The following is a 19,154-nucleotide window of genomic DNA, read 5'->3' on the forward strand; positions in this document are numbered from 1 at the left end:
ACCCTGAGACTCTGGTATCCGCAGCAGCCCCCAGCGCAGGGCTGGGGCTGGACGTGCCAGCCTCCTGGTTCAGCCTGATGCACCTAAGCCAGGTTTCAGCACTGCTGGCCAGGGCAGAGGAGGTGAAGCAGGGAGGGGAACTGGCTCTGGCACACCTGAAGTCTCCGCAGGGGGGTCCAGGCATCCCACTGCTCTATCCCACCTCCCTCTGCTCTGCCATTAGCTTTCCAGAGATACAAACTGTCTTTCTAAAGGAGGAGCATGCTCTAAAAATGAATTAGTCATGGCAGTACATCTGTATCATCTCACTTCTGAGCCACTGCCTTCAAAGGAGAAACCCGTAAGAAAAAGGATGGAATAAGATATAAACCAGCATTAACAAATCACATTCCCAACCAATTCTAGTCAATTCCAGTGACTTGGGTGAAGTTGCAAATGAGACTGTCGCTACACGTGAACTGAACATATTGGGCCAAACCAGTGGCATGCAGTCATGAGGCCACCTGTGCTGTAGGAAACCCACTGAACTAATTAATTAAACATACTATGAAAGACACCAGAGATCACATCTGGACAACGGCTGGCAGCAGCTCACTCGTGAGAGTCCCTAAACTGAAGCTGCACAAACATTTCTCTTGCTGTATCATAGTAGGGAGCTTCTGTCTGAAAGTAAAGCAAAATGTACCACAGAACAGGGTGCCTGTTGGCATGGATGCAAGCATGCTGCGTGGAGCAGCTACTCTTCACTGGGATTTAAAAGACTCTCAGAAGTGACTTATCAAACTTGGCTTTAGGGAAGATGCATTTGCTTAGAACAACTGACATCATCAGATCCTTCAGATAACATCATTTGGGGGTGCATTACCTTGGAGTAAGTGAAGACCTTCACACCCAGCAAGTCTAAGCCAAACATGTCTCCTAGAGGTGTTAGACTGATCACAGCCCCAGAGCCACACCAACCTGGTGACCAGACTTGGATTCCCAGGAGCAAGTGGTAACACCCAACTTTCCCCCCCATCCAAGGGTGGCTGGACTCGAGATTGCAACATTACACTTTGTCACAACAGCCCATGCTGTTTTAATCCCCAAATTACATTGCTTGAATTTGCATGACATGATTGACTATCAAAAAAATAATGCACTTTCCTGAAATAATTTGTTCCATTTTGCTTAAACATCTCTTAAAAGGGCCAAATCCAATTTCCACTGTGGCCAGTCAAGAACGGGACTAGACCTGCAGTCTACCTTTCAACAGGCCACACATGGTTAGCCCATGGCCTGGCCCATACTGATCCACGCTAGAGTACTTTGCAGAATTCGGGCTTTAGTAGCAAGTCATGCTTTGAAACTATTAAATAAGTAGCAAGTAAAAAGTGATGTTGATTCTTCTAGCATTTTACATGCAATGTACATATTCCCAGTTATTATTCTACCACAATATGTAGTACTTCTCACAGCAAAAGCTCTTATGTTATAAACAATGTAAAGTAAGGAGACAGTTATTTTTATAAGGGATCATAACACCAGGAACGCTTATGTAATAAATTGTCCTGTCAAAATGGAAAAAAAAACATAAAATGCAGCTCTGTTCCGATTTCCTTTCATGCAAGTACAGATCAGGTCACTCATCTTTGGGTAGAACTCCCTTTACCAATGAAATGCTCTACCAAAACACATAAATATTCCTGCTCTTTGAAATACGTATGATTCAGGATCCAAACTGAGGAAATGCCTCTTGTGTTTAAAACACAGCTCTAGTTTAATGTAGATATATCCTCATTTGTACCTCTAGCTGTGACAGAAAAGTCACTTTATTTACTCCTGTATGAATAAAACGTACTTCCACCGCTCATGAAGTCCAGTGAAGTTATTTCATCCCACAAGCACAACTGGTAAAATGCTGCACCTTTTTGGGGCACATCACCCCTCCATTGCTTCGCAATGACTGTCACTTTACTCCATTTGCCCATGTCACCAGGGACGTAGGTATTTAGCACAGCAGGAACGACACACTCGCTAGGAGCCAGCCAGCAACACCTCCTGTTTTGTTAGCTCTCAACAGTGGCGATGGTATCACTTGGGAAGGCTGCTGCATGGAATTTAAACTCTATGGAAACACAACACAGCCCCAGGACTTGACCCTTTCCCATACATTACTGCTGTTGCTACAATGAACTTATTGTGTAATTTGGAAAAAGTTATCTCAATGCCACAGAAACATATTCCTGAGCAATGTGGAAAGCTTCTAATTTTAAAGCAGTCAACCTCACCCTTTTGTGTTGGAAAAATACCTGTACATCAAAACTAATTTGGAGCCAGAATGGTATAAGAGGGGAAATTTAACGAAGTACTAGCTTAACAAAGTAGGTTAGGGTGAACTTTGAACAAAGCAGCATTGCCAGTATTGACAGGTATGTGATCCTGGATTTCTCAGCTTTTCATTAGACTCCTGTAAAATATGGCTGACTACAGAACAGGTTAAGTAAAAAGTGGGTTTGGTCCCACAAACGAAAAGTAAGAATGCTTAGAGAGAGGAGCTATGGTTTTTTCAACAGAACTATTCTGAGGCAGATAGAAGAAAGGCTGGAACGAGAGTTTCAGGTACCAAACAACCTTTTCCATTTATGTCAATCAATCCCTCCTTGCTGCCTTTTCATTTCTACATCATACAAAATTGTATCAATGAAATACTCCACACCTCAGACATTTTCATACCCGTTTCTTGTTTAACTTGCTTTATAGATCAGTCTAAGAATTGACAGTTAATAATCCTGTTTAGATAAACTGCCTCTAGATTTTTCTTCTTTTAACTGCCTCTAAAAAACTAACAGCTATTAAAATAGCTTATTTTTGAATCTCTTCTAGCAAAATAAGAATAACAATTGCATCTCACATTTTCCATAGTCAATAATCTGCCCCTCAAGTCAGAGGAAGCTGCTAAACTTTGGCTTTGCTCACTTCTGAGAAGCTGCATTTTAACAAACCATGTATTTCCATTCATTTACAAGAACATATGAAGTTCTGCTTCCTCATGTGCAGAGAGCACATGATGCACGAAGAGCTTTGCTACTTAAAGGCCCCTGTCAATACCTCTCCTTGGGCTTAGACACATCCCATTAAGCAAGAGTAATTTGAATTGTAGCTACCCACTCTAAGCCTTTTGTTTCTCAGCTTGAACTGTCCTTCTTCCCTAGTCATTCACCTTCATCCAGCCATGCCCCTTCACCCATCCAGCTGAAATACCTGAGTAACCTTTTTGTTCTGGGCAGATGCATGGTTTTGTGTTCCAAGTTCAGAATTTACAGTTTATTTCACCTGCCTACTTCCATAAAAGACATTAAAAGACACTTTCAATGAAAAACAGAGGTTTCGGTCAACCTCTGCACCAAGAACTAACCCAGACCATAACAACAATACCCTGTAACAAATACTGGTGCTTTCAGTACAATACTTCCTGACAACATAGAAGAGACAGAATGCAACAACTACAGCAAGCAAGAAATCAAGGTTAGAATCCTAAAGAGATGCTCAGGTTCCCCAAATATGAGAGGTGACATTTTGGTGATGGTTGATGAGACAAGTTTGTCAAATCTTATAACTGGGATAAATCTCTAACAGTAACGTAGATAGGCTAACCCATGCTAGAGGAAAAGACGAGGAGAGATGTTTGCCTTATTTATTAGGCTGCTAATCACATCTCTCATTACCAGTATCCTTCAGATGCATCACCTTCCAGTAGCAGTTCTAAAGGACAAAGCATCTTCACAGGCTAATATCTTTCCTGTATTGATCTCAAAAGCACTTAACAGAGCAGGTGGCACAAACCCAGGAATTACAGCTTTTCTAAGCTGAGAACTTCTACCGTAATGCTTCAAAACAAATTGCATTTAATATTTTAGACTACAGCACTTAAAAAGACATAATGTAATACTAGTTAGGGGGGCCCTCCCTATCCAAACTTTCTAACATGAAAAGGGCTACTGTTCAGTGTTTTCAGTATGGTTAGTCTTTCCTCATTATTCTAAGACTTTCCTTCTAAGTATGGTAATTGAAATGAGTAATGGCGCCTCAGTTCTATCTGAATTTTAGTATTTATTCTTTGGGTCTATTTAAGGAGATGTGTACACAAGATTCTCGTAATAAAGTGTTGGAAATTTTGGAGTCTTTTTCCCTCACTTAAACTGACCCATTCCCTCTTGCTCACAAACCCACTTAATTGCAAGTAGATTCCCATCCAGATGGTAACATAACAGATTCTCTTTTAGCCCAAGTCTTTACAGCTCCCTGTTACAGCAAAAGGAATCTCCATAATCTACAGCTAGGTGCACACCAAGTTGCTGTTTGTCTCTCTAATCTCTTCTGTAAAACCATCAGATTCTACATCTGGCTGGGATGAAGACCAACCTCTAGCCAGGCAGCAGTTGTTCTAATCAGCAGAGTTAAAATGCCAGACTGCAAAGCTCTTTTGGACACGTTCACACATCCACACAGCCCCACTGCAGGACTGAATTCACCATGTAACCCACCTTTCCCCATCGTTGTTACCAATTCCCAGGGGCTTCTTGTAACAACAAGGTGAAGTATTTTTTTCCATACTTTATAGCTCCAAACACTCCCATCAAATCACAAACAGAAATACACCTCTCTTGCACACCTCTCTGCATTAATGGAATAATGCATAATTCTCTGCATTAATAAAAGCCTCCAGTCTCCTTACTGTAATAGCGCACATATAAATACGTACTGAAATCTGCTTTCTGTAACACAGAGAACCCTCCTGTGCTCCTCAGGGATGGCACTAGCACCCTCTGCTGTCACACAGGCAGCTGAAACCCCAGCTGCTGTACTGTGCACAGAGAATTTCAGGGACAGCTTTCTAGATCCTCCACTGAAGATCCTGAGCCATAAAACCTCACAATGACATTCTGCAATGAACTCTGCACTTCAATACAGCTTATTTTCAAAGATAGTGACTGTGTCTAGAAATAATCACCCAAAATGAGCTTATTATGTTAGTTATTTGCCCTGATCGAACACCTAAAGCTGCACTAGAATGACAGGAAATCAAAGCCATGCTAACAGAGCTGTCAACTTCTATAAATGCACCAATAAATCACTGATATTTCAACGTTTATCTTAAAACCCCCATCTTCTAAACTCTTGTGACTACATGAGGCTCGGTTTTGATTTTTTCTCTACACGCTTTTTTTTCTCTTGGTTGCAGAGAGAAACTTGAAAACATTAATTTCAGAAATCCAGAAGGCAAGTAAATTTCAAATGTAACATCACGTGATTCTCATGTGGTTTTCCTCTTTTTTAAAGCGACCCCAAAATGTCTTACAGCAGCTGGCTAGCAATACCAAAACACATTCAAACAAGAATTTACAAGGCTTCCTGCAACCACAAGTGATAGCCTTCAAGCCAACCCTGTACTGAAGGAGCAATAACTCCAGAACAAAAGGAGAGCCATCAGTTCTCTGGTGATGCTTTGAACTTTTAAATAGCTACATTTAGAAGAGTTCATTAGTTTGCCCAGGGTTTTGATCAGCCCTAGGCCACACAAAATCATGTCAAAACAAGATCTATGCAGTATATCCATATATAGAGTCTATATTGACCAAAGACCTCTTTTTATTTTTTCCTTAATGAATGAGGGCCATCTATCACTCTTCTTTTCCCAGGAATTATATCATCATCACTGGCAACAGCATTTAATCATAAAGCCAAATATGGGAATGGAATACAAAAGGGGTTCCTTCAAGACAAGGATTACAAAAACATATATACATACCAAACATAAAAGACAGAAACAGTATTAAAATCAAAAGCAAACACAGGGAAAGAGAGAATATAGTATCATTTGCAGTACTTTGGGTGAAGGATCACAATCCACACTAATAAAAAGAAAAGTTTGCTGAATATAGAAATGCATGTATTTTACATAGGGTCAGTAAGCCTGTGATGGGATGGCACCTGTACAAAGCTTCAGGAATCAAAGCTGAGTATGTTCATTTACATTACACGCAAAAGTTTCAGAGAAATACAAATGTTTCAGTTCTTAGAGAAGATATGCTTCCTAAAACAGAGAAAAACAAGTAGTAAAATAGGCGTGGATTACCAAGCCAATGTGAAACTCTTATCTTTCTGGTGCTAGTACAAAATGAACAGTAGATATAGCTTCAGTGAGCCCACTTGGGTGAGTAAGTTTTCACCTATATTTAAAAAAAAAAAAAAATCACAGTCTGGCTCCTAATTAATACTGTTTTCCAACTGCAAGAGCTACATATTAAATTCAGGACAAGACTGGAAGATTAAAGTCTTGCTTGAGCTGATCTGAAACCAAATTCTTTGTTTTGTAGTTAATCCTATCAATAGATAATATTTTCCTTAAAAATACCTACCAACTTTCCAGCTAAAAACTGTCCATCAGCCAAGTCAGCCTTCAAATTTTGTACTGACTGTAAACAAAAACTACAAAAACGTGCAATGCTGCAAAAACTGAAAAGGACCGGTAAGTGTCACTGCCACTTAAACCACTAGCATCATTTTACAAAGCTCCTTTTTCAAATGTCTGCTTCCTTCAAAGTCAATAACAAAACTTTTGTCAACTTAAGTGACTGCAAGGCCAGGCCCTGAGAGGATAATCCTTTCCCAGCTGCACATTCTTAGACTGATGCTGAGTTACTGGTTACAGGCTGATGAGGCAAGGAGGAAAGCAGATGCCCCTTTTATCACTAGTATTAAATACACCTGACTAAACACACATCCACATGAACATGGAGAGTGGAGTGGCATTTGTTGAAAACAAGATCCCACCTTCTAGGTAGCAAAGACTTCCCATCCCCAACACACTCTTTAAGAGAGACAATTGGCCGAGGAATCTCACACACAAAAAAAAAAAAACCACTATTTGCCATAATTCAAAAAAGTACTTTTCTTTTTTGGTAGAATGCCCAAATTATCCAAGATTTCCAAAGGCATAACCAAAAGCAGAATATATGCTAGAGTGTGGTGGTCTTCTAGTGCATGGGAGAGAATAGAAGGTGTGTGGCTCTGCGCCATTCCAGCAGGCATCAATAAGCAAAGCACAAGACCCACAGCGCTGTGACTTCAAATCACCCAAAAGCCAGAACTACTCCAACTCACAGTGTTGTTTAGATCCTACAGTTATCACAAAACAGATCCATTAACAATCAGAAGCAAAGTCAGACCGCCCATCCCAAAGTGTTAGAGAAAGAAGTGTGATGACATCAATGCCCATGAGTCATGATGTGTCAGTGCCCAGCATTGCATCTACTTTGTAGCATACGTTAATTTCTTAGCCAAAGCCACACTGCACAGAATACTGTATGGTCTGCAGAAACTTTAAAAACATATTTTGCAAGGGAAATGTTTCAAAAGCCTGAAACACGTCTTCTTAGAACATCACTGTCAAATGTGTAAGGATATAACAAATTGGTCAAGTTTTCCTAGTATTTGGTAATAGGAAATGCTCAGCTTCCTAATAATTCAAATTAAGCCTGCGATGGCATTTCTTCATTGTGTATTTACATACAACAGTCTGATCAAAAATTTTAAGGCTCTTATTTCTCAAAAACATGGTCACAGTAAAGAAGTGATTAAATGGAGTTAACACAGCTATTGGCAATACAAAGAGGATGCTCGTGTCATTTGCTACTGTACAATCTGGGGCATTTCACTCCATGCTTTGGCTTTCTTCTTGGCCAGGGATAGCCATGGTGGTTCAGCAGGGCTGCATGGTGTCATTGGCAGGTTAGAGGAGTGTCTTGCTTCCTTTTCAACAGCAGGAATCACAGATGCTTCCTGAGCAATAGGTCCAACTTTACCTGCCAACAGAAGATATTCATCACTCATGAGAAGGCTAGAGAGTTAAAAGCTCAATTTCTGCCGATTATATTTCCTTCTCTTTAAAGCAATTGTTTTTCAGCCCAGAATGTTTGTGACTCAAGAGTAAGTCAGAGGAATTGTTAAACTGGGTATTGCTAGCACTATCTGGTCCAGCTACAACGATGGCAAGGACTAGCTATTGCAATGGAAAAATTGATACTAAGCTGTTAGTGAATAATATGCCCATAAAAGAATCTTCTCAGTTCCAACAGCAAGTGTCTAAGCCCTGATAAATTAAGAAGTTCTTCAAAATTCTTCAAGCATGTGGAGACTATAGCCCCAGGTATTTTTATAATTTATATTCTTGGCTAAGTCGTTCCTTAGTATTTTCAAACTCTTTATTTCCATGACAGTGCACAGAAAGGAGTTCCAAAGGCTTATTCTGCTCTGTGAGTGCAAGAAAATCTAGGAATAAGACTCCTGAGTATGCAGGAAAATAGAAACAAAATATCTGCAGGGCAAGGATCACCCCAGGCTTGCTGTGGGGCTAAAAGTAACTGGTATATGTTATTCAACACTGAGAAGTCTTAAAGATTTTTTTCCAGTCTTCCCTGCCAGCACAAATATTGCTCCAGCAACATCATTAAATACCAGGCAGGGATCAAACCATGCTTTATGTTCTTGGACTTGTAAGCCAAGAAGGTGGGATTCTGGTGGGGCTAGGTGTTCCTCTTCATGCAGCCTAACACAAGCCTGTCATCCTCACAAAGGATGGAGGAATACAGATAACACTCCTTGTATGTCTTTGAGTTACTATTTAGAAAAGGCCTCCTCCATCCAGCTTGTTTGAAAATTTTAAAGATGATCATGTCTTCAGACAGACAGCCTGGAATGGAGCTTCACAGAATGCAGCTCTGAACAGATGCAGCTCTTATTTCTCGAGATATGGTTCACAAGTCTTTCAACATCGTGCTCTCTCCATCCATTTCAACCTAGGCAGTACTTCATTTCTGTGTGTAAGTCAAACTGAGAAAATTCAAACTTTTTCTCATACTTGATTAGTCTGTGTGTGGCATGTGGCAAGCACGATGAGGCTGCTGTGCTCCAGCACAAGAACAAAGGCCACATGGGGACTTAAGCAATGTTAAGTACAAGAAGCTTGATCTTGCTTGCACTGAAATCAATAGAAAATGTCCATCAGCTCCATCAGTTGCACTCCTGAGCAAAGCCAAAGAAGTTCCCTATCTCTGCTCAGGAGGTCTCTGTTTTTTTAAAAATCCTGGCTCATTGGTAGTTCTTGCAGGAGGCAAGCTATACTTAGGAATACTGGAGGAAGTATACTATCCATTAACAACAGGCTGCAGCTCTACATACACAGCAAATTTTTCAGAAGTGTCTAAGGTGAGGCAGGAATTTAAGTGTTACTGAAATTTTGATTTTGGAAATGAATTTTCACATTTTCGGAGACTTTCTTCTTTGTAATAAGCAAAAGCAAGTCTAAAGCGCTTTGCATGCTCTCAACAGCACACAGTAAAACAAAACCCCAAAATGGTGGCTCACGCCCACTTGAGGGAAGACAGGCTTTGGGACAAACCTCACCATGCTTCTGGTGAAGTGGGAGAGAGAAGAGGCAAGCTGAGTAATCTTCCCTTGGTTTTGACATGGGCTGCCACGCAGCAGTAACAAAACAGTCACACACAGTATAAGGAAGGATCTGATTTCTTGGAATTCTCTTCCAAACTTAGCTGACCTTGAGCTGTCCTGGCTCTTGCTGTTGTATGTGGGATGTATGCATTGCGCAGGAAACCTCAACCATCCATCAAGAAAACTGCTAACAGTTTACATAAGCCAAAAACCATGATCCAAATTAATAACTCCTCTGAGTATTAAATCTACATCTTTTCCACCACCAGGACCTTCAACTAGACAAATTGCTGGTTGTGCTAATGGGAACCAAAGAGGAGAGCTTACTTTTGGAGTTCCCAGTTTCCTACTCCTGTACTAACAGTGCTGAATACTAGAGCATCGTTTTCTGAGCAGTAGCGGAGTGGTGTTTTCCTTGAACATCAGCACCAGTCAGAATGCTTTGTGATATTCAAGGAGGGGAAGACTAGAATATGTCTATAAATGTTATCCCTGGAGGGGAGGGAACAGTCATTGGATGTCAGGTAACTAGGCCAATTCTTGGGAAGAGGTGATGCAGAAAAACTTGTAATTCTGCTGCAAGGACCACAAGTGGTATAAGTTCTAGTAAATGAGTAGTAGAGTACTTTGTGGAGTTCTGAATTTCAGCTGAAGGCTGCTGGGCTTCCAAGGTTTAGATGATTCAACACAGAGAAATCCAGTCTGTGCCAGCCTTTCAAAGGAAGACCACCTAATCTGAGCAAAACTCTTGGCCTGTTTACGTTTCATTTCTCACTTTGCACCTAGAACCATTAAGACAAAGCTGGCCTGTAAGAGAATCCTTTTCAAAAACTACTGTATTTTAATCACACACACACAGTTAGGCTGGCAGCTGACATTAGAACCTCCGTGTTGGTGCACATCCTCAGCTGGTCAGCTACCTGTAGTAAGGGAGAAAGCTTATTTTGTAGCACCTGCAGATTCAAAAATGGATAACAGCCCTATAAACAACTACTACAGGGAGCAGGCACAGAGGTACCCCCTAATATCTCTAATACAACAATTTTGATGCTGGTGGATTATAAGGGGAAAGTGGCCAGGTGCACGCACTCTCTCTAGACAGCATCTCTTACTGACAGCGTCAGCAACAGGAACCTGGATCGGAACAGCCACTGCACTCACACAGTGGGGTATTTCTTATCTTAGGCAGTATCTGAAATCAATAGCTTTCAGCTACCACAATATGCTTTTACAGCTGAAGAACTGGCTTATCTATATCTAGCTGGAGCGTGGCTCTGAGGTTTGGCACCACACTGAGTAAGCAGGGAGGGATAAGCTGCAGCCCAGCAGTAGCCCTGGAAGAGGTATGTGAGTCACGATGTCTGAGTCACACTCTTCCCCTGCATCTTTCCTATAGAGAATCACAGCTAACAGGGCAGGAGAGGGGCCATCAACCATCTGTGTTCACCTGAGGGTGGAACTGACTCTACCTAAATTATTCATAATACATGTTTATCTATTAAACACATCCAGCAGTAGAAACTGCACACACTCTGTACACACCTTATGCTATTCCACACTTCACCACTCATTGTTAGAAAGTATTTCCTAATGTCTAAGCTAAACCTCCCTTGCTGCATTTTAAGCTCATACAGGGCATAAAGACTGGTCTTGTCCTCTGCAGCAAATTGTCTTCTGTAGACTAAACAACTCCACTCCCATCAGTATTTCCTGGCTGACTGGAGGTCTACAAGACCTGACCTTTTTTGCTGCTCTCTTCTGGACACTCTCCAACTTCAACTGCTATTCTTTAGTACTGACCTTTGCCAGTAATAAATCACCATCCTGTTTATATGCCATTCCATGAACTGGCAGCAGAGATAAAAGTTCCTCACTTGCTTTCTCTGCAATTTCTCTGCATTGACTTATACGCAAACCATAGTCTGAACAGGCCTTATATAAAGTGTGCTGACTATCAAAAAGGCAGCAATCTCCCGGCGTTACCTGCCACCCACACCACTTACTGGTGTAAACTGTAGCTACTATGCAAAGATGTAAAGAAAGAGAATACCTTCTGCAGCAGACATACTGGTCTTCAGCTGCGTTTTCTTGTCCTGAGAGCTCAAGCTGGAAGGCATATTCTTCTTCAGTATGTTCTCACTAGCACCGATCCCTTGCTACAAAGGGAGAAGAAAAGAATGCAACTAAGAAACCTGCTAGCCACTGGCACTCATAAAATTCACCCTGGCAACATCTCTAAACCTGACTGTGGAAATGCAGCAAAAGCCAGACAAGGATGGTTGGGGACATCCTGCGGGAGGGAGGGAGAGGGCAAGAAGGAAGACAGCTGCTACAAATACAGGGTTACTTCACATGCAGGTAAGTTATAGTCTCTGTCTTACGAATGGGGAATTGAAGAAGTTGTCCCAGCTGCACAAGCAACCTGTGCAAGAGTCAGTGGAAAAGCCAAACTTTCGGTACACAATCTCCAGAGCAGAGCAGTGAATGTGGTCTGTAGGCCACTAACAGGAGGAACAGCTCCTGGGCTACATAAATACATTCTGGGCAACAGGCAAGCCCTGAAAAGGTTCAGGTTTGAGTACCATAAAGGAACATATAGGAGGATCCAGCCCTGAAACTAACCACTGTGATGGTATAGTCACACGTGTTTGCTCACTTGCACCAGTTGTCTGTCTCAATACATTTTAGAGGCCAGTCCTGAAAATCTGTCTTTGAGTAGTGCTCACAACATGCCTCCCATGAAGATTATATCGAACAGTTTGCAAAAGTACGCAGGCAATCTGGCGCAGGATTCACACCCATACGACATTACTTGGTACTCTACCTCCTCTTGATCCACTTTGGTCAAAGCTTTGTCTTCAGCTTTATGTTCTTTGGCAAGAGGGTGGTCCTGGAAACCCTTTTGTTTTAGTTTTGCCATGGAGACCCAAGCTGGTTCAGAAGAAGCAGTTTCCAAATGTGGAAAGAAGACTTTTTCTACAAAAGAAGCATTTTTGAAGTAAAGAAAGGATTTAGGTCGAGTCAGTCTACAGCTAGTGTTTTGTGTTTTAAATCCTTCAGCATCTGTAATACCCTTTGAACACTGCAGAGATAAAATCACCTTCCCTGATGATTTTGTCCTTGGCAATAACTGTTTTTCTGTTTATTCTGGAGTTTTTGACCTGACTCTGCTTCCGTTTAAGTCAATGGCAGAACTCCCACTGAGATCATTGTGAACCGGATTTTGCCTTTGAAACAACATGCTTACATTGCAGATTAAATGAGTATGATAACCATTATTTTTTCATGTAGGCAGTAAAATACAGGCTGCCTTTTCACTTTTTGAATATTTTAAATGAAGTGACTGTATTAAAAAAAATTAATCACACCTAATGCAACTCCTAGTTAAGGTTTGAGCTGCTGTAGTCTGAAAAATTAACTACAAAACAGCAGCAAGTTTTAAAAAGCTGTGTTAAAACTCCAACTATATGCACAAGTAGGTCATACCAGAAATGTTTCAGAGGCCCTCAAGCTATTACTCTGTTGTTATTCTTGCTGGAACACACCCCTCATTAGGATAAGCCAAGAATTCTCTTGACTGGCCAAATCATCAAGCCAATTAAATTATGTTGCTGATGAACTCAAGGCTGAATTTGGTTTTCATCAAGAGGATTTTTCTCTTTTGTTTGCCACTCTGCCAAGGTTCTTATATGACCACTGTTTTCTACAATGTTTGGATAAAAATACAGTATAAATACCTGAAGGTTTATGACCATTTTGCTTCTTTGCCACTTCTTCTGATCTTGTCTTGGGAGGATTTTTGTCTTCTAGGAGATCTGTTTTTTTAACAAATGATTTTGTGCTGACAGGAAGGCCTGGAGATGGCTTCCCAGTGCCCACTGATTTCTGATCCTCCTTGACTGAAGCAGAAGCAGCGGTAGGAACAGCTGAGGGGATCAGCTTTGGAGACTCGCCATGGCTTTCACTCTGGTATTTTAGTAAAGACGATGTTCTCCGCAGTCTGACTCCAAATGGGTTTTCAACATTTTGAGCTTCATGGTCAGCCCACTCCATAGAAGAATTCAAATGCAAATCACTGTCCTTACAATCTCGATCAAATCTATCTGAGTTGTTTTTTGCTGATTCCTGGGTGACTGCATCAAAACGTGTGTGTTCTTTTGTCATTCCTTCAAACAACTCTGGTCTTATAGGGGACGTTGGAGAACTCCTGGTATAGGAATCTTCCTTTGAATTGGAACCTCCTGAGAGAGATCTTTGCCATGCTGGTGCGATGGTAAATCTGACTGGTTTAGCAGAAGCAGTCTTCAGTGGACTTTTTACATTTTCATCTGAAGATCGACTGTCTTCCACTGTTTTTCTGTGAGAAGCTGTATTGCTTATCTGGTAGTCCTTGCTGTCATCATTGGAAGAGACATTACTCTTCAAGCCAGCCAAATCTGAAGAGGCATGACAACCAATGGAAGGTTTTTCAGAAATGTATGATGTGTTGGCCTGTTGACTGCCTTGGCTACCCTTCGAAACAGACACAGTTTCTGCTTTAAAACACACTTCCAATTTACTGGGAGGTAGCATGCAGCCTGTTTCTGAGACAGATGCAGCAGTCGCTATTTTTTTTTCTGCATTGCCTTTGGATGACTGAAATTCCATTGTATCACAAGTTTCTTTGTCATTTCTCATTACTGAACTGTTTTCAGGCTTCAAAACAGCCACTGCCTTGATGTCAGAAGACGACTCTGAATCAGCTACCACAACCTGTGAAGTGCTTGGTGCAGTATCTGAGACAGCGTGGCTGGAACAATTCTCAGTAGTACCCAAGCAGGCTTCTACTTTGCCATTAAACAGTGGATCCCCCTTTTCCTGGTCTTTGATGTTTGGGTCCACAGAATTTACTGAGGACCTTTGTGCAACATCTGCCAATGTATCTGTGCCCTCTGTTTCCACACCATTGCTAAACAAGCCATCTACTAGTATGTCTGGAAACACAACAGCTTCTCCTTCAATTTGTTGCAATTTTGGAAGTTCAGATACTTCAGTATTGCTATTTTCCTGATGCAATTTCAATTCCTCAGCAGTCTCATCTGAACAATACGACACTTTTGCACTGTGGTGTTCCTCCAAGTTCACTGGACAAGGCTCAGGTCTCAGAAGGGGTGCAGCTGCTTTATAGTGATGGTCCATGTCTGGAAGGCATGCGTCCTCTTGCAGCAAAGCACAAGAGTCTTCTGCCACAAGTGTGGAATCACAAGAGTCATGGGCAGCATCAGTGGGACTTGTTACACCTGGCACCTCCTTAGAACCGCCTCCATTTGCACAACATCCCACTTTGGCTGATAATCCTATATTAAACAGAGGAGAAGAGTGTGCACTTAAAGGTTACAATTCAAGCACCATCTCAGTATCAGTAATTCATTCCAGATAGTGCAGTCATATAGCATGAGTTCCCCATGTCTGGCCACTGTTGTCTGATAAATAAGGCTGTTAAAAGCATATTTAGAAATGGGCTGTCCACGTGAGAAGACTAATAAAAGTTTTTAGTTTGAACATACCTAATGCCAGGAATGACTGAAAGTTGTTGTTATCTGCTTAAGGTGTACCAAATCAGTTGCTGTTTACTTCTTTTCTGTGCACATCCCTAGTTGTAAGACTACTAGCCAGATTTCCCTAGACGTTTCTTCATGTGTATGCCTAGAAAGGCTGTCTAGAATGATATGGAGGATTTTCTGTATTTAAGCACAACATCTCAGCATCAGGTAGCTCTGCCTCCTGCAGCTCCAGCAGGGCTGCTGAACATCTAGATGTGCGTGCACACACAGTAACTCTGATGTGTGATAGCATCAGGTCCTGAGTCTGCCCTGAAAATAAAGCACCAACATTCCCACTACACTATAGCATTACCATCAGCCAGTGCATTTGTAGTGCAGGGCTAAAGAGAAAAGTCTTCAGTGCTGTTTTGGAGAAATTTCATTTGTTTTTACAATTTACAGTTACAATTGTGTTACGACTGGCAATTAGCTATTATTCAAATTATAAGTGTGGAAGTGGCAAAGGAAGATCTAGTAAACACAAGCCAATTAAAGTCACCTTACACACATAACAGATATAATGCTGAGGTTAAGGTTTTTCTGAGTTTCAAGGAACTCTGATCCCCCGTCAATGAGACCTAGCCAGCTGCGTAGCACAGGTACTTCTGAACACGGTACTTTCATCTCATGTATTTTTTTAATGCTGCCCTCAAAGTTCACTATTTCAGCACCACTGTGTTGAGTGGAATACATGACTTTTTCCATCATAACACTTTAGCAGCTAGGATTGGTTTTATGATATAAAACCAAAAGATGCCTAGTTTGAAAGGACTTACAATTCAAATAGGTCCTGTCAGCCTTATGTAGAAGAGTTCAAGTACCCACAGTAGCAATACATAAGTCTGCATTACCTTCCCAATCACTTTTATCCCGGTCACTCTCAAGTAATTCTGTTGAACTTCCCTTCTTTTCTGGAGTTGCAGGAAGACATTCTTCATTTTCCAGCTGTTCCACCTAATGAGGTGCAGTAAGATCTTTTAATTAAAGAATAATGCACAAAAATTGTACTTTATACAACTCATGTTTATAAATACTCAAAACATAGACACAGAACCCCCACCCTGTAATTTAGCAATACTGTGGGTAATGTACTATTCCAATTAAGAACCTAGAAAATTATTCATGTTTAAAATGTCAAAGGTGGCCCACTGACCTCTTGAATCTGAAACACTCTGTGATTGACACATTCTGAGGGAACGAGCATATTTTTAAGACATCACCCAAGCTACCTAGTGGCATAGAACAGACCAAGCCAGAAACGTTATCATCACTTCTGGTATCTCTGATTGACACTCCACAATTAGCTTTTCTCCTTCAGCACTGTAGTTGAACCAGCTGCAGCACAAACAATATCCAGCAAAGATGCTGTAGGGCCCAAGTTTCCAAGCAAACCTCATTCTGTATTACACTCATCCTGAATTTCTCCCCCCACTCCCTTTCTCAGGGCAGGGCACTTCTAAATCCAGGACAGATTTTCATGCATGATTCTCTGATGGAGAGGGGAACACGCAGTACAGAAGCGTTGCTCCTTCTTTCTGTCATGCTCCAGCTCAACAACCTTTTCTATCTGGTTAACTTCATCTTCACGATGTGTTTCCTAGAATCCAGGATGAGAAGCATCTCATCCTAATTTCCCACATGCAGAACCACATTCCTCCCCAAAGTCCTTCAGTCTTTCCTTTGACATACAAAGAATTAAGTTAAAGCTAATCTGAAATCATAGAAACAGACTTAGGCTTCTGTAAAACTGAAAACTAGCTTTTCAAACAAGATGAAAGTTTTTACAAATGAAGCGTAACCTGCAGCTTTTTTGGCTAAATAATGAAAAACTAAAGTTGCATTTTTCTTCAGCTCCCATGATACTGAAGTTTTCTGAGTATTTTTTGTTGGGTTGGTTTGGTGGAAAAAAGTAAAGGAATGTGGATAGGAAAGAAAAAAAGAAAAAAAAAAAAAAAATGAAAAATTCACATCCATTTCCTTCTGTCAGTGATTCTTTTCCAGAAAACACTTACCTGGGGGGTTTGCTGATTCTTGTTGGTAAAGCCTTTCTGTTTCCGGGGGTTTATGGCAATCCTGTGCCTGGCTGCTGAGGTGTCCAGGCAGCCGAGGGGACTGGCAGGGATGGTGAAGTCAACAGGAAGGAAGTTGCTGCCTCGTGAGCCGGGGGCCCCCAGAATGGCAGAGGATGAAGGACTGATGGGCCTGGAGGAAGCTCCAGAGGGTATCTGTAAAACACAAACACGTCAGTATACATTTTGCTTGGCTTCCCCATATCTCTGAAACAATTCCTTTGCTAGCTCATTCCATTTCAGAAGCCTGAAATGGCTGTATTTTTGGGCATAAATCCTCCCTTTAAAATGCATGCCTAATGTTGTATCTGCATAGAGATTAATTAATTCTGTGTGTTCAGCTGTATGTTACATAAAAGTGAGAAATACCTGTCCCTCCCCATCCCACAGTAAGAGCCTCAGCTGTCCCCTTCCCAGTTATCTGAAAAATCATTTGCAATATATGTATGCACCAGCAGGAGACACTGGTGGAGTTTTTATAGCTGCCTTTTCATCCCAATAATGTGACACAGTGCAGGAATATGTTATTAAAAAGCCATGAAAGTAGCATGGATACTTGTTCCTCATTATCTCTAGTTCTAAGAAAGTTACCACAGCCACTTCGCTCTTTTAATATCCACCCTCCCAGAAAAATCAAATGCTTCCCTCCAACAAGTATCCCAGAACCATCTTCCATACAGTGATGTGGATCTCAGCCTTGCAGCAATGCTGCTCTGGGGAACCAAACAGCAGTAACCTTAGCTTATGCTATCAAAAAAAAAAAAAAAAAGGCTTTACAGAAGTGTTTGTAGAGAAACCCTTAAATATGGAGTTTGACTGGTTTTGTTACTGTTTTGAGAAGTAGACCAGACTCTGTGGAACATTTGCAAAATTTCACAGACATGCCAACCAAACTTCATTCAGTATAGCATACCTGCTATTTTGGCTTTGGCCATAAAGCTAGGTGAAACACAGTTATTTAACCGGGCTTGGCGCTCAGATTTTAGTTTTGTTTAAGCTCAGGATATAACATGGCATTTAAAACATGTATGCTGATGTTTTAAAGATAATGAAAGCATCTTCCCATCTGATCTACAAAAATTGTCTAGGTACATTGCTTTGTGTTTAAGGTAGCTAAAATTAATTTCCTTATTCTCCATTGAATTTTTTTAATTCCTAGATCTGAAATAAACCACAACAGAATGTATTGTGACAGATACAGACTCTCCTCATGAAAAATTTACACACTGTGAAAGAGAGAAAGAAGAACACAGCTAGTAAATAAGCCAACTATTGTTATAATTCTACAAGATTAATGATAAACCCGTAAGGATCACTAGAACTTACAAAAATAGTAACATTTTTGCTGATTTCCACATACAAGTTCTTCTGCCTTTCAATTATAAAATTACAGTTGTGCTTATTTAATATAAAGACACCTGAAGCTAGTATCTGAGCTACTGCTGTACATAAATGGCAAATTCCCTCCTACACTGAGGATTCAGGATATTTTTTTCTCTGAGCACGGACTGACAGTTGGTATCTTCTCTCAAAGACAGTGGAGCAGACACAGGATTTCCACACCAGTGTTTAAGTGTAAGATAAATTTGCTGTTCGTTATTGCACAGTTACAGGAACCTGCACAAGGAGAATGCTGCAGCTAGGAGGCCCATTTCCTGAGGAGTGTTTGTGCCAAAGCACTGTCCTCAGCCCCACAAGCTGAGACCCTGTTTTGCTTTTAATCAGTCCGGGTTGAAGATGCCAATGAGGAAGTCAGACTTCCGTAAAGGCTATCTGGCAAAGGCAGAGTGGTGCTGGTTAATGTCTCTGTGAAGTCATTTGCTGCTCGCTTTGAGCGATAGCCTCACATTGAGCTCTAGATTAGTCAGGAAGTGGGTATTTATAAATGTGGAAGGTACTGAGAAGTTACATGGGTGACATATAAGGGTTTCAAACAGAGCTGACAGCAGCATGAAGCTCTTGGAAAACCCAGTGAACCAGCACAGGGCAAAGAAATGAAGTAACTATCATC

The 19,154-nt window shown here is 41.1% G+C and overlaps 1 protein-coding gene across 2 annotated transcripts in view; it reads right to left on the reverse strand.

Moving 5' to 3' along the window:
- Nucleotides 1–5,635: 5,635 nt before the first annotated feature.
- The window catches only part of KIAA1210 (KIAA1210 ortholog), a 59,650-nt gene continuing 46,131 nt past the window's right edge, over nt 5,636–19,154 (reverse strand). For both annotated transcript variants that reach the window (XM_068411983.1, XM_068411982.1), the window contains exons 7-12: nt 17,087–17,299; nt 15,926–16,028; nt 13,230–14,828; nt 12,317–12,468; nt 11,543–11,648; nt 5,636–7,847 (exon numbers count right to left, since the gene is read on the reverse strand). In XM_068411983.1, the coding sequence (XP_068268084.1) occupies nt 7,675–7,847; nt 11,543–11,648; nt 12,317–12,468; nt 13,230–14,828; nt 15,926–16,028; nt 17,087–17,299 (2,346 nt within the window). In that variant the 3' untranslated portion in view covers nt 5,636–7,674. The remainder of the gene's footprint in view (nt 7,848–11,542; nt 11,649–12,316; nt 12,469–13,229; nt 14,829–15,925; nt 16,029–17,086; nt 17,300–19,154) is intronic.

This window comes from Nyctibius grandis, chromosome 13 (assembly GCF_013368605.1).
Source record: "Nyctibius grandis isolate bNycGra1 chromosome 13, bNycGra1.pri, whole genome shotgun sequence".
Lineage (NCBI taxonomy): Eukaryota > Metazoa > Chordata > Aves > Nyctibiiformes > Nyctibiidae > Nyctibius > Nyctibius grandis.